Source organism: Amphiura filiformis, chromosome 12, assembly GCF_039555335.1.
Source record: "Amphiura filiformis chromosome 12, Afil_fr2py, whole genome shotgun sequence".
Taxonomy (NCBI): Eukaryota; Metazoa; Echinodermata; class Ophiuroidea; order Amphilepidida; family Amphiuridae; genus Amphiura; species Amphiura filiformis.
In genome coordinates, this window is record NC_092639.1 from 61,735,457 (window position 1) to 61,751,281 (window position 15,825).

Consider the following 15,825-nt stretch of genomic DNA (forward strand, 5'->3'; position numbering starts at 1 on the left):
AGCATTGTGTGTAAATCTTACATCCGAACTAGAGGCTATTCTTTTTAATGGGCATTTTAGTGTCTAAAATGGCCCAAAATGAGGGTTTTTCAATATTGCCGTCCATTTCTAATCGTCACCCCCATAGGCTTTACATGTCAAATAAAAAGGCTCGTAAAAATTTAATAGCCTCTAGTTCGGATGTAAAATTCACACCAAATGCTTTTTGAATGATTACAAAGATAATTAAATACTTTTCATTCGGGGGCTATGTGGAAAAAAATTTTATGTATTCCTTGTACTTATGACATTTCACAATAAAATGTCCATTTGGAAACAAAGGTGCCAGTCTGCCTTGCATGGTCAATCTTGAGGCTTCCCACCTTCTTTTACCCTTATATGACTTACATGTGGTATAGAAGACAGTGTATGTCAGGCACTCTTTAATCAAATCAAAAGATCCAGTCTGACTGTCTTGTACAGTCACTCTTGAGACCTCCCACCCTCTTTGTACCCTTATGACTTACATGTGGTATAGAAGACTGTGTATGTCTGGCTTTCCTTAATCACATCAAATGATCCTGTCTGACTGTCTTGTATGGTCACCCTTGAGATAGCCTTGAGCTCAAACGTATACAATGTACTTGCCGACAGTCCGCTGATGGTCAGCTCCAAGTTTGAACTCGGGTAGACAATGATTGGTGACTGAACCAATGGGTTCTCAGGAATAGGGGAGTACTCTAAGGAAAAGGAGGTCAAGTCTCCGCCTCCAGACTGCCAGCGGATTGTGATGGAAGTGGAATTGATGGTAGGTTGCCCTTTGCCAATTGGTGGTAGCGGTACTGGAATATAAGCAGACAAGAGAATATATAATAATGATTAGGAGTGCTACAGAAAAGACCCAGGTTAGAATGGTTATTGTCACTAGGAAATTTCAATGATTTGACCTGGTAGAAATGTTATTTTTGAAGTGATTTTTATTAACTTCTACAAATCAGGACATATCAAAAAGCTTCAAAAACTCTCACAGGTAAAAAGCACCAATAACACTGTCAAAGAATAGATTAAACATACCATTTTGATGCATTAATTAGAAATTTAATGACGTATTTCTGCCTCACTTGGTATTTGTTAATAATGTATTTCTAGCTATACAAACTAATAAAGCAATCCATTGGGCTATAACCCATACGCCCCCTATTGAAAACATGACCTTAGTCTCCCACACAGGGGGTGTCGATTTCAAATATGATCCACCTATTCTGGTAACCCTACTTGAAATTCAAACTCCATATGTGGGAGATTAAGGTCATAGGGGGGTATGGATTTCAACTGGAATAGCCCATTCTTTGTGGATCACTCAATAAATGCCTGTTGTGTAATGTGTCCCTCATTTGATTTCATGTATCCCCCATCACTAATTGGCTGTATTTAACTTCTACCGATTAGAGTCTGGTAAAATGGACATCAGACTTATTATCTTCAACAAGATCAAATCCTTAAATTTGAGAATTGATAACCAACTTGTAATTGCAATATTTAGCTACTACTTACCAGTGACAAACGCTACTGATACCGGTAGACTCTCCAAATCATTACCATTCGCATCAACCACAATTGATTGAATGAGTGCTTGGTAAGGTCTTCCTGCTGTCAAGCCAGTGATACGATAGGTGTTGCTTTCACTGTCAGCAGCAATAACTATAAAAGAAAAATATGTTATAAAGCATATTCATAACCTAATAGAATAAATGAAAAGATGCGATGTGTTTAATCCAATAATAAATATAATAACAGATGTTATAAATAACAGATATAATAAATGTTACAAACACCGATGCAATTACAGGTTTATATTGAAAAAGTATAATGACTATGTCTTGTGACCGCGTTGTGTGACGTGTTATGCATTCGACATGTTCGAACATCACATGATTGCCCGTCAGCTGTATTTCCCTAAGCAGATACAGTTAAAAAATGTATTTTGTTTTCAAATTTGAAAGGAGAAAATGTGACGTAAATTGAATTAAAAAAGTGAAAAGTGACAGTTATGAATATGGTTAACGACTCTGCATCAGTTCTTTTTCAGGTATTGTGAAAATATCTAAACGTCGTGCTTTGGACCTTGGAATATCCCTCATAATATCACACCCTTCCATAGCACAATGTTTAGATATGTCACAATACCCTGAACAACTGATGCACAATTATTAACCTCTAACCTGTAAATCTTTGAAATAATTTGCCTACAAATCTCTCAAACTCTTTTCTGTGACACAGTGGGATCTTCCAGTTGAAATCTATACAACCGCTATGGAAGACATAATCTTAATCTCGTGCACAGGGAGTGTGAATTTCAAATGGAATCACCCATTCAGTCAACCACTTGAAATTCACACTCCCTGTGTGGAAGATTAAGATCATGTCTCCCATAAGGGGAGCATATGGATTTCAGCTGGAATGACCCAATTCTTGTATACCCATTGGCAGAGTGGTGCATGCACTTGTCTATATGATGCCTGTACAAACCAGTGAAGTCAATATCTGGGAGATATTTATTTAGTCCAGAAAAACAATAGTCTGGACCTCAATAGCCCCTTGCGTAATGCTATGGTGAATTCGCCCTATACATTGTCTTTCAAAGAGACCAAATAAGTGTTACTGTTATTTTGTTTAAACTTGAGTGTTATTGGCACAAGGCATTACATTGAGAATGCAAACAGACACATACTTGAAATGGAAGTTTGCCAGCCAGATGGCAAAATTAATGTATGCTATTTTTCTCTAAATGATCAGACCAGGAATGGTATTAGGTCGTCTGAAAATTATGTTCCCTAGCGGGGTCCAGGCAGGGGGATACGAAGACCCACAATGTATTTCAAAATACGTTTTAGCAACAACAAATAGCACCAGATTTTTGTTTCAAAATTGCACAAATTTTGAAAACTGGCATCTCTGCTTCATACAAGATTGGCAGACTCCAGACTCTTATCTAATCTCATTATTATAAATAAAGTTAGAGATGAAAAACGCAGTTCGCATCTAACGATCACAACCCCACAGCCTGTGGTGATTTGTTAGTCATAAAACGAAGGTTGAATCATCGGATGCTTTCTTTGGAGAAAATGAATCGCAGAAAATGGCAAATGATGTTGCTACTTTTACCAGGCAAAAAGCAACTATTACAGACATGGTGTCTTCAAGAAAGATAGAAGCAGAGTTGGTATGATGTCTAGTCTGCACTTACCTGCAAGTCTTGTGCTATCCCTTGGTACAATCTCTATCTGATATCGGCTGATTCCTAGGTTACCTACTTCACCATCGTACCACTGGATAAGAGCAGAGTTGGTTGTGGTGTCTAGAATCTCAATAAAGTTGGGTGGGAAAGGTCCTGGGAAGTAGAGAAAATTTACAAAACTTAAGTTTCATATATTAGGCATGAGAGACCAATGAGTGTGAAAGAATACAACTTGGAATAATATTTAACAGGTCCACAAGGCACAAAGTATATGGGAAATACACTAGATATAAATTTATTTAACAGGTCTACACGGGGGTCTACAAGGCACAAAGTATATGGGAAATACACTAGATATAAATTTATTTAACAGGTCTACAAGGCACAAAGTATATGGGAAATACACTAGATATAAATTTATTTAACAGGTCTACAAGGCACAAAGTATATGGGAAATACACTAGATATAAATTTATTTAACAGGTCTGCAAGGCACAAGGTATATGGGAAATACACTAGATATAAATTTATTTAACAGGTCTACAAGGCACAAAGTATATGGGAAATACACTAGATATAAATTTATTTAACAGGTCTACAAGGCACAAAGTATATGGGAAATACACTAGATATAAATTTATTTAACAGGTCTACAAGGCACAAAGTATATGGGAAATACACTAGATATAAATTTATTTAACAGGTCTACAAGGCACAAAGTATATGGGAAATACACTAGATATAAATTTATTTAACAGGTCTGCAAGGCACAAAGTATATGGGAAATACACTAGATATAAATTTATTTAACAGGTCTGCAAGGCACAAGGTATATGGGAAATTTACTAGGTATAAATTTGATGATCAGTGGATCATATTCTATTCAGAACAAACACCTTTATCAATACCAGAGGTAGCACTAGGAATTGTTGGGGGAAGTGAAATTTGAGGGGGAATGTTAATCTTTTTGCCCAAAATAGTGCAATTTTCAGTGGCTTTTTGTTCTGACTCGGGGAAATGGGTTGGGGATGAAATTTTACTTGAAGTCATCACAAAGAATCCTTTCTTAAACTCAACAACCAATTAAGAATTACTTAATTGTAATAGGCAAGAATAGGTGTAAGGGTAAAAGGTCAATTGAAGTTTGTAAAAACAAAATATCTAAAACATACTTGTTGTAGCTATGACACTTGTTCTGGAACTGGACTCATTGTTGCTCCAGGTTACCACGGCAATACGATATTCCTGTGCCGGTTCCAAATCCGTCACCTCCACGCTTGTCAATCCACCCGTTGCTGGATGGAATGTCTCAGATGGAAGACTTCCCATTGCAGGAGCAGGGTTGTTTTCATCGGCGATGGGCTCAAAGAAGACTTGGTATTGGTCTTTGATACCATAAGCATCGTCCCAGCTAAAGACGAATGAGGAAGCTGTGACCAGGTCAACATGGATTTCGTCAATGGGCAAGGGTACTGTGGGTGGTAAAATGAAACAAAATGGATGTTATGTTATTAATTTGCTTTCATATGCAAAACAAAATGTGTGAAAAATGTGTTACCAGAAGGGCGGTTCTTGAAGCACAATGCTGGACCCTGGGGCTTGAATAACTTTTGCAGCTCTAAAGTTTAAAAAAAGTAAATAAATAAAAATTAATGGAAACAAAACCCCCAATAGCCCTTTAAAAGTGAAAAAAAGAAGAATATATTTGCAAGATGACCTCATGTGATCCCTAGATGACCTTTGACCTCGCACTTGTTGACATCACACCAATCAATTTACCCAAGAGTCATTGTGTCCAAGTCCCATTGAAATCCACCAAAGTATGTGGGAGAAATCAACAAAAGAAGCCAAGGATTTTTGGCCAAGGATTGGCATTTTCTGCACATGCATACTTACACACACCACCAAATACAGACATAGGAGCTGATTTTATAGTCCCTTTGCAAACTTTGTTTGGCGGGGATAATTAGCAAAACTAGCAAATATGAAAGTATTAATTAAGAATTTGAATTCATCATGTAGACATAATTCTTTCAAAATACAACTTTGTGAAGTAAAAGTTTTTGATTTTGTCAAGCTTTGCCACAACCTAGATCTTATGAGCAGATGAAATGCCTTGTGTGTTTTGTCTTAATATTTGCAATTTTATGTAAAGAGAACCTTTTTTGAAAGACCCCTGCCATTTGTTTATGGATTGCCCAGTTTATAATTGCAGGTCATCAATGCTAAAACTATTTAGTCTGAATAAAAATCAACCTAGCTCATTACTAAAAAAATACCGCTAACTGCACCTGGTTTTCCAAATTTTTCTGCTTTTGATTTGAAGTGGTGTCCATTCAAAAAGATACTACATGTACAAATAAATGTAAAATAAGTATCACTCATAATAAATATAACAGAAGGCAGCACAAATGTATAGAAAAAGCTGGCCTGTGTAATATATAACAGAATGCAGCACAAATGTGTAGATAAAAGCTGCCTTATGTTATAATAAATATAACAGAAGGCAGCACAAAATGTGTTGAAAAAGCTGGCCTGTGTCATAATAGATATAACAGAAGGCAGCACAAATGTATAGAAAAAGCTGGCCTGTGTAATATATAACAGAATGCAGCACAAAATGTGTAGATAAAAGCTGCCCTGTGTCATAATAGATATAACAGAAGGCAGCACAAATGTATAGAAAAAGCTGGCCTGTGTAATATATAACAGAATGCAGCACAAATGTGTAGGTTAAAGAAGGCCGAGGTCAGAAGAAATATAACAGAAGGCAGCACAAAATGTGTTGAAAAAAAAGCTGCCCTGTGTCATAATAAATATAACAGAAGGCAGCACAAATGTATAGAAAAAGCTGGCCTGTGTAATATATAACAGAATGCAGCACAAAATGTGTAGATAAAAGCTGCCCTGTGTCATAATAAATATAACAGAAGGCAGCACAAATGTATAGAAAAAGCTGGCCTGTGTAATATATAACAGAATGCAGCACAAAATGTGGAGATAAAAGCTGCCGTATGTTATAATAAATATAACAGAAGGCAGCACAAAATGTGTTGAAAAAAGCTGCCCTGTGTCATAATAGATATAACAGAAGGCAGCACAAATGTATAGAAAAAGCTGGCCTGTGTAATATATAACAGAATGCAGCACAAAATGTGTAGATAAAAGCTGCCCTGTGTCATAATAAATATAACAGAAGGCAGCACAAATGTATAGAAAAAGCTGGCCTGTGTAATATATAACAGAAGGCAGCACAAAATGTGTAGATAAAAGCTGCCTTATGTTATAATAAATATAACAGAAGGCAGCACAAAATGTGTTGAAAAAAGCTGCCCTGTGTCATAATAGATATAACAGAAGGCAGCACAAATGTATAGAAAAAGCTGGCCTGTGTAATATATAACAGAATGCAGCACAAAATGTGTAGATAAAAGCTGCCCTGTGTCATAATAAATATAACAGAAGGCAGCACAAATGTATAGAAAAAGCTGGCCTGTGTAATATATAACAGAATGCAGCACAAAATGTGTAGATAAAAGCTGCCTTATGTTATAATAAATATAACAGAAGGCAGCACAAAATGTGTTGAAAAAAGCTGCCCTGTGTCATAATAGATATAACAGAAGGCAGCACAAATGTATAGAAAAAGCTGGCCTGTGTAATATATAACAGAATGCAGCACAAAATGTGTAGATAAAAGCTGCCCTGTGTCATAATAAATATAACAGAAGGCAGCACAAATGTATAGAAAAAGCTGGCCTGTGTAATATATAACAGAAGGCAGCACAAAATGTGTAGATAAAAGCTGCCTGTGTCATAATAAATATAACAGAAGGCAGCACAAATGTATAGAAAAAGCTGGCCTGTGTAATATATAACAGAAGGCAGCACAAAATGTACATTATGTTTTTCTTACTTGTAGTCTGTGTCACTTGCTGGATAATAGGGCTAACTTGCAATCTTGTCTTGGTCTGCAAGTATATAGTGTACTCTTCTCCTGGAACCAAGCCGTATATGTTCAAAGATGTAATGCCATATTCCTGGCCAATCTCTACTGGTGACGGACGAACGTTTGGCTTGTATTCATCGTACGGTTCATATGAAATCACATAGGATTCAAAATCTCCAGGTAGATCGGGCCAGGCTACTTCGATGGCATAGTGTCCATAATTTTCTACTGTTAGTTTTCTGTTTTCTTCATCTAAAATATATATAGATGATAAAGAAGAGAAGTAATTGATTGGGGAATTCTCTGATTCACACAGCATTATAAATAACCTCGTTTGTGGGGGTGCTATTGAGAGGTCCCTTCCGTGATAAGAAAAGCTATTAAAGGTAAATAAATCCTGCATTCAAAACTGCCTACAACAGAAGTAAAACATTTGCGGTCCAGCCAAAATTATCACGAAGATAGCAACATTGGGCTGTTCCAGATAAAATCCATTCATGTCTTATATGGAAGCCATGACTTAAACTCCCTCACAGGGGGTGTAAATTTCAAATAATTACAAACACCCATTCAGGTAACACCATTTGAAATTCACACTCCCTGTGTTGAAGATTAAGGTCATGTCTTCTATAGGGGGTGTATGGATTTCAACTGGAATAGCACATTTCCCACCATTTTTATGTATTTCTTAATTTGGCAAGTAATTTTATTTCCCATACCTTCCCAGCCAAGATGCTTGCTCCAGCTTACTGGTGCCACAATGCCTATAACTGTCATTGAATGGGGAATTCTCCAGCCAAGCTGGGGATGCTGTATTTAGGTATGGGCCCTAAATTCCCCAAAAAGTTAAAAATCTCATACAAATTGTATAAATTATCACCTAGGCCCTACACAGACTGTGTAATACATTTGATTTCTGTTGACAAAATCACACCTCCAAATGCTAAAATCCACCTACCCGGTATATTATCAATAGCAGGATCGCTACGGGTTCTAATCTCATCCGGTCCAATACCAGCCTCTGCTGTGATGATAAATTGATAAATCTGAGCTGGATCCAGCCCCGTAATGACCTGCCTGAGGAAAACACCTGAACCAGGGACGTAGATCGGTGGGGGCGGTGTTCCGATAGGTGGGCTGTAGACAATCTCATATCGGTCAACACGGCCAGCACCTGGAGGTTGCCATGTAATGATACGCTCCGATGGGTTATCAGCATCGTACTCCGTGCGTACAAACAGTGGTGATAATGGTTCTGTTAAAGATATAAAAAACAAACAGATATTTATTCCAATTTCTTCATTGCTTGAGATTCTTTGATAATTTTCATTCATACATGTACCATAGTTTTCAATCATTTTGAAAGTGGAGGGGCCAGTCAGTGGTGGATGAACAAAATGTAAATAATGGCCGTTAAGCAGCAATCACGGCATGCTTGTGTGATATGGGGGGGCTGAGGGCGGATATGCCCTTACAAAGGAAATGTAAGATATCTTTTCTGGCTAGTCATTTTTAGGAGGAGCTTAAATTGTTTGATATTCTGTACATCAAAATGGGCATTTTTCATTCAAAACAAAATCACAATAATAAAAACATGAACTCTAAATATGGTTAACAAAGGTCGCTGCCAAAAATAACTTAATTAACATTTTTAAACCCAATTGTATGCTAAATAGGTTAAAGTTATATATACAAACCACAGGGGAATGTTAATTGGGCTATTCCATACATACACACTTAATGACCTTAATCTTCCACACAGACAATGTGAATTTCAAATAGGGTTACCTGGATGGGCAACTCCACTTGAAATTTACACCTCCTGTGTATGGATTCAGACTCAGATGTAACCGGAAGGAATAATTAGTTTGGTTTGGGTAGGGTTGTACATCACAGACTCTGAAAGTGGACCCATATTTATATTAACTTTCCAAGAAAATTTGATCCATTTTTATGCATTTGGCTTAGATTATTGGCCAAATTTAACAATAAAAAATACATTTGGACTGATGCAATGGGTTATTGTTTTGAAACATTTGAACAAATGATCAATTTTATACCAAAATGTAAAATAAAAAAGGGCCATTGTTAGACCAGACACCCGACGTTACTCACTTGTTCTCTGTTTAACATACTCCTCCTGGTACTCAGCTGAATCAGGATTGACATAGAAGAAATACTCTTGTCCTGGTTGTAAACCGGTGAATGTGTACTCTACTGTCAAACCAAGACCGGCATTGACAGACTCTGAGGCTACATCGAACCATCTACCTGGTTTCTCTGGACGTAGTATCTGTTGGATATTAACATGGAGTATATCATAAGATTAATATGAGTACTAATAATTGTCCTAAATATACATCCAACTTTTCAGGATATAACCTGGTGTACCACCGCTGCTAGGTACCGAATTGCCGGCAGCAAATCTGTAGGTAGCCCATTGCCGAGTACAACCTGGTGGCCTCGTCAATGGGCAGCCCGTTGCTGAGATAAGGCCAACCATGATTGAGAATCTGGATATGTAGTTGTAAACCAGTGAATGTGTACTCTACTGTTAACCCAATATACTGTACAAGAAAATTAGGCATTTTATGCTATCAAACCCACAATAAATGATCAGTTTTATTCAGATGAATTAGTCTCATACCAACCTTGTTGCATCTTCAACTCGTACCCAGCTGACTCGTACAGATGTCTCATCAAAACTGATCACTATGGGTACACCAGGCTCACCAACAGCTGAAATGATATTAATTATGTAATTATTTGTTAATTTCAATTTCTCTGCAGCAACAAAAAACAATATGACGAGCAATTGAATATTCCAGTTGAAATCCATACACATAATTCACACTTCCATAGGGGTTAACAGGCTTCAACTGGAATAGCCCAATGGAAGAAAATGCTTAATGCTCTGCATGTTGGCCATAGGCTTCAAAATAAGAGTTTTAAGATATATTCTCAAAATATCACAAGCTATCTTAAGAGTCACTGAACCAATGCTAGGCTTGTTTGTACTCCTTTTTGAGCATTTTCATGCTGATTCTAAATATGATCATAACATTTACAATTCTGAAATATTTGAATGTTTAAAAAAAATTTGAAACTTGTCGTCTGCAGTCGAGAGAGTTAAGGGTACCCATCTAGTAGTTTAATCTTACGGGTTCCCAACATTAAGGTGTTATGCTGTTTATTACATATTTCTTATACTCAGGTCTCTTTTTTTCCATACTCGGAGCACTGTTTTTATATTTTACCTTGAAGAGTTCCAAATGTGACCTTGGACCATTTTGCTTGTAAACTCAAAAATGGTAGTTGTACTAAATTATATAAATTCTATTCATAAATCATAAATACATCAAAAATGGTACGTAACAGACAGGTAAAAATATACTTTAACTAATTGATCATAATTTCAGGAGGAGAAATTTGGTGAAATCTTCAATATTTAAGTAAGTTTAATCTCTGTATGTACTTTGACACTGCATCTCAAATTGTCCAATTCTGACAGAGAGCCAGTAAAATTATCCTTCAAATAGGAGAGCAATATTCATCATACACAGAACTTCAGACAACAAAACAGAATAAATATGACTGATAGCCGGATGCATAATTTTTTTTCTGCAACCATAACAGGACGCAAAATTTTATTAAATCCTAACCCTAACACTTACCCTAACCCTAGCACTTACCCTAACCCTAACTCTAACCCGAACCCTAACCCTTTCCTATGTGTTCCTATGGGTTATAACATTTTTGCGTCCTGTTATGGTTGCAGAAAAAATTAAGCTAGCCGGATTAAGTTACTTGTTTCCTGATGTGGTGTGATCAAGCAAAATCAGTCTGAAATCTGACATATTCAAGTTTCAGGTTTTAGGATTGTAAAAAGCATTTGCAAAGTTATTTTGCAGAAAACCCCATTGAAATTGGACAACTATTTATAAAGCTATGGCAGTTAAAGAGTTTCTAAACCAATATAGCAGATCACATGGACATCCAGGCTTACGTCATTCTTGTTTCCAAATTCCAAAAAACCTGATTGAAAACCGTTACAAGATGATATGAATTTGAATAAACAATACCATACCAAGTACTTACTTGTTTCTTGGTAGGCTGAGATAGGCGGACTCCATATTCGGTTTCCAAATTCGTCTTCAACCTCATTGAAGACCGATACAAGATAGGTGGTGGTTGGGTACAAGCCACCCACTTCATAATTCAATGCATTGTACACAAATTCCACATTAATTGCCTGCAGTATGAAATAACGAACCAGTTAGATTATTATTATTAGTTGTAATAAATGTAGCAGACATATAGTAAACAACACAATTGGATTTGGGTGTTATTGTACTGCAAATAATTAGATAACATCGCCCTCTACATTCAGTATAACCCCAAGGGCTCGGTTACATTTATCTTTGGTCCATTCGTATGAGAAACACACCTTTGTATACTTTGATCACCCTATATGCATCTCTTAATTTTCGAATTCCCCATATTACATACCTGTGGATCTGGATGGATACAGAGACCAAAGTAATTGCTGCGACCTTGAAACATGGCTGGCCATGCTACATCGAAACCAGTTTCGGTAGTACGACTGAAAACAAGATCGGTAGGTGAAGCTGGAACTGAAGAATAAGATAAATATAAATGCATTTTATTACAATATTCCTATTTACTAGCCACCTAACAAAGAAGTACCACAATCCATACAGCCCTTATGGCCTTAATCTTCCACACTTGTGGCAACCCTGTGTGTGGCATGATGTTTGGTAATCATGCACATGTTATAGTGTGTTTTGTCTCAAGTTGAATGTTAATGCCATATTGGATCTCACAGTGGCAGATTCATATCAGAGCGTTTACGCAGTTGAATTGCCAGTGGATGGACAGATCACCCTTCTACATGTATGTCTACCCCCAATGGGATTAGGTTAGCGTACACGATTCAACTCTGCCATTGCAAAATCCAACATGGCGTTACTCTCAACTTGAGACAAGACACACCATAGGATGAAATTGTTACTATTTCACTCTAATAATCCCAGTTCAACATTTTTAGTTAAGGGACACATTTTTAGTTAATTAGTGGAGCATAATTTTTTCTTTGACAATTTTCTATTTCTACAAAAATATCTGTAAAAAACAAATGATAAAGAGACAAATTTTACCAAACCAAAGTTGTTTGGTTTGATCGACGCTGATTCAATGCTTATAATAAATGAGATATCAACATGCAATGATTCATATATAATCACAATTAACTACTTCCTTCCGAACATATATGATCAATTATTGACAGCGCCATCTACGTCAGCAACCAATATGAAGCAAACAATGAGAAAGGTCAAAGCTGATCATTCAATTTAAGTGTTACAGCACAAAACATCATTGAGGTATGCCAACATCACCTTGATTTGGATTTGTTTAAAAGGGCATTTCGTGATCCACAGCATCATCCCCCCACTTTTCTCAAAAAAAGTTGAGATTTTTATATCACTGGATACCTCTGGCTACATAATGTTTATGTACAAAATATTTCTTGCAGATTATTTCGTTTAGCAAAGATATCGTGAAATTACAACACATTGTCTATGGAGCAGTGTAATACACATAATCATGCATAACTCGCAAACGCAAAATCGGAATCAACTGAAATTTTGGGAATAAGCTTTTTTTCGTAAACATCTACTGAAAAATGTCATAAAAAGAGGATGCTAGGATCACAAAATACTCCTTTAAGAACATTTTATACAAATTTACATAACTTACTGGTAAACTGACGCAATGTTGAAGTGTACAATTCAGTGTTGTCAATACTTTGAACAGTAAGCTGTATGGTGTACAACTGTCCAGGTGTCAGACCTTCAAGCACCCATCTTCTCTCTTCTGCGTTGTCAAAGATACGGAATGTTGGTGTCAGACCTGCTGGACTGTACTGGAGCAGATAGTTGCTGAAGAATCCTAAAGGTGGGTTCCAGGTAACCTCAATGGTGTTGCTGTCTACGTAGACAACATGCAGGTCATCCAGATAACCAGGTGGCACTGTCCAAAAAGAACACCATTAATTGAGTTAGTGTAGTTACAATATAACAGAGGGATTCACAAACTGATTGTGAATGGAATATTGATGGAGAGGCTTTCCTTCTGTAGAGGAATCAAATTTGCCAGGGGCATGGCCCTCGAGCCAAGGAGGGCAAAATTTCAAAATTGTCCTGCTGATCTGCTACTAAAATGACTCTACCGGGACAAATGTGTATGAGGTTTTAATGCTGAAATGGGTCAAAATAGTAAAACCAGGCCAACGGAAGATGCACATTACAGCTTTTGGTCAATTTTCCTGGTATTTTGAGCCAGGAGGAATAACTTCCTGCCCCCTGTCCTGCCCATGCCATACACCCATATGGAAGGCACAACCTTAGTCTTCCACACCATGGGTGTAGATTTCAAATAGAGTCACCCATTCAGGTAAACCCATTTGAAATTCACACTCCCTGTGTGGAAAATTAAGCTAATGTTTATCATAGGGGGTGTATGGTTTTCAACTTGAGTAGCCTAAAGTTGACCCACTAAACTTTTACAAAATTCAGATATTTGATGATTATTTTAACATTTTTGATTTGGCAAACTGCTGATAGAACTCTTTAAGTATGCATAATTTATACTGCCCCTTGATAAAAAAAATAATAACAACTCAATGCATCCACTTACATGTCTCAACAACAATACTTGCTGGAGAAGTGATTGCATTATCGTCATCATCCACAGCAACCAGCGATACGTGATATTTACGTCCTGGATATAATCCTCTCAGCGTGATACTTGGGCAAGCAGATTGAGGGCTAAACTCTTTTGTGATCACATCACCTGCACCTTGGTAATCCGAGTAACTTCGCACATATAGATAGTAGCCTTCAACATCTTTGATGATTTGCTGTTGGCCATTTGGTAATTGGTCAACAGCTGGTGGCCAGTACAAGAAAACTGAGTTTGTAGTCTCCTGGATTGCTTTGAAGGATTGTACCTGAAGTTTCACTGAAAGACAGAACAAATGCAGTTGCTCAACAGATTATGCTGCACAACATGTAACTTAAAGGAGCATTTTGTGGTTCTCGGCTTGTGTGGTTTTCGATGAAAAGCAACAACCACAATGCCTCCACGTTGATGCATGTTGCTGTAAAACATTTGTAAGAAAACAAACATTTGAAAAAATATGAAAATTATCTCATTATTCATTCATTCATTCATTTATTATTTTCACTCATCAAATTACAAAAAGCTAGAATACATACAAAATCATAATATAAGTGAGAGTGAAGGAATAAAATATCCAATTTGGTCATATAAACCAGATACAATAAGGCTTAATAGTAACTTTGCATAAGATGTTTTTGTGTCAGTTCCTGCAGAACTGACACCTTTAGTACAGGTTTGACGATCACGTGACAATTCGAATCATCATATCGAAATATCACGTGCTCTGTAAAAATATCAATATCGATATCGATACTATTCATCAATTCAGCCCCAAACCAAATCGCCCACATGCCAATTCGAACCCTGTATATTGATGTACAAAAAAAGTTGGCCAAATTTAACTATTTCGTGATTTTGTTTTTACACCAAATCTGTATATTTAGATGAATTGATGTCTTGCATTCGGTCACAAACCAATTCGTTATACTTTGTGCAATAACCCTCTATCTTTTAAACCAAATATCCTAAAGTGTCGTGTGATATGTCGAACTTTTCCTCTGGTCATAAAGAACAAAACAAGTCAAAATCAGTAAACCAGTTTAAGTTACAAATAAAGAAAAGTCTAATAAAAAATTACATCTAATATTTAGGGATTATTTAATGACCTCACCCATCCCCCCCCATCTCCACTCCAACTATCAATTTCTTGTGTGGACTGTGGAATGTCTATATGAAATGTTATAAATATTTATATTTGTTCTTTCTTTGCATGTTCTTCTCCTCTTTCTTTTTTCTTTTATTTGTTAACTTTGTGTAATTGTATGTTGTAACTTAAGGCAGTGTAAGGGGGTGCTAATAAAGAAAAGTCTAATAAAAAATTACATCTAATATTTAGGGATTATTTAATGACCTCACCCATCCCCCCCCCCCATCTCCACTCCAACTATCAATTTCTTGTGTGGACTGTGGAATGTCTAAATGAAATGTTATAAATATTTATATTGGTTCTTTCTTTGCATGTTCTTCTCTTTCTTTTTTCTTTTATTTGTTAACTTTGTGTAATTGTATGTTGTAACTTAAAGCAGTGTAAGGGGGTGCTCGCTTCAGGCCTTTGGGCCTTTTGAACATCTCCTCATTCAAATGTTGTGTCTTTTATATTTTGTATGTTGATTTGAATGAAAATAAAATGATTATGTATGATGATGATGAAGTACATCATTTCCTACAGAGTCGTGAGATATGTCAAACTTTTCCCTTGGTCATAAGGAACAAAAAAAAGTCAGTGGTCGCATATCTGTATATATAGGATCATTGGTTAATAAGATATAGTCACTTTTTTTTAATTTTTAACCAAATATCTTAGAGAGTCGTGCCATATGTCAAAAGGAACAGAAAAGTCAGTGGTCGCATATCTGTAGGATCATCGGTTAATGAGATATAGTCACTTTTTTGTACG

The 15,825-nt window shown here is 36.5% G+C and overlaps 2 protein-coding genes across 2 annotated transcripts in view; both read right to left on the reverse strand.

Moving 5' to 3' along the window:
* Positions 1 to 9,335, reverse strand: part of LOC140166982 (tyrosine-protein phosphatase 10D-like) — a 31,514-nt gene extending 22,179 nt beyond the window's left edge. The window contains exons 1-8 of the mRNA XM_072190463.1: positions 9,302 to 9,335; positions 8,125 to 8,421; positions 7,134 to 7,418; positions 4,390 to 4,689; positions 3,227 to 3,370; positions 1,534 to 1,680; positions 624 to 821; positions 388 to 420 (exon numbers count right to left, since the gene is read on the reverse strand). Coding sequence (XP_072046564.1) covers positions 388 to 420; positions 624 to 821; positions 1,534 to 1,680; positions 3,227 to 3,370; positions 4,390 to 4,689; positions 7,134 to 7,418; positions 8,125 to 8,421; positions 9,302 to 9,335 — 1,438 coding nt within the window. The remainder of the gene's footprint in view (positions 1 to 387; positions 421 to 623; positions 822 to 1,533; positions 1,681 to 3,226; positions 3,371 to 4,389; positions 4,690 to 7,133; positions 7,419 to 8,124; positions 8,422 to 9,301) is intronic.
* LOC140166983 (tenascin-X-like) overlaps positions 4,440 to 15,825 on the reverse strand; it is an 85,455-nt gene continuing 74,069 nt past the window's right edge. Inside the window, exons 57-65 of the mRNA XM_072190464.1 lie at positions 13,884 to 14,207; positions 12,945 to 13,217; positions 11,676 to 11,800; positions 11,265 to 11,418; positions 9,818 to 9,905; positions 9,282 to 9,459; positions 8,125 to 8,421; positions 7,134 to 7,418; positions 4,440 to 4,689 (exon numbers count right to left, since the gene is read on the reverse strand). Coding sequence (XP_072046565.1) covers positions 9,420 to 9,459; positions 9,818 to 9,905; positions 11,265 to 11,418; positions 11,676 to 11,800; positions 12,945 to 13,217; positions 13,884 to 14,207 — 1,004 coding nt within the window. The 3' untranslated portion in view covers positions 4,440 to 4,689; positions 7,134 to 7,418; positions 8,125 to 8,421; positions 9,282 to 9,419. The remainder of the gene's footprint in view (positions 4,690 to 7,133; positions 7,419 to 8,124; positions 8,422 to 9,281; positions 9,460 to 9,817; positions 9,906 to 11,264; positions 11,419 to 11,675; positions 11,801 to 12,944; positions 13,218 to 13,883; positions 14,208 to 15,825) is intronic.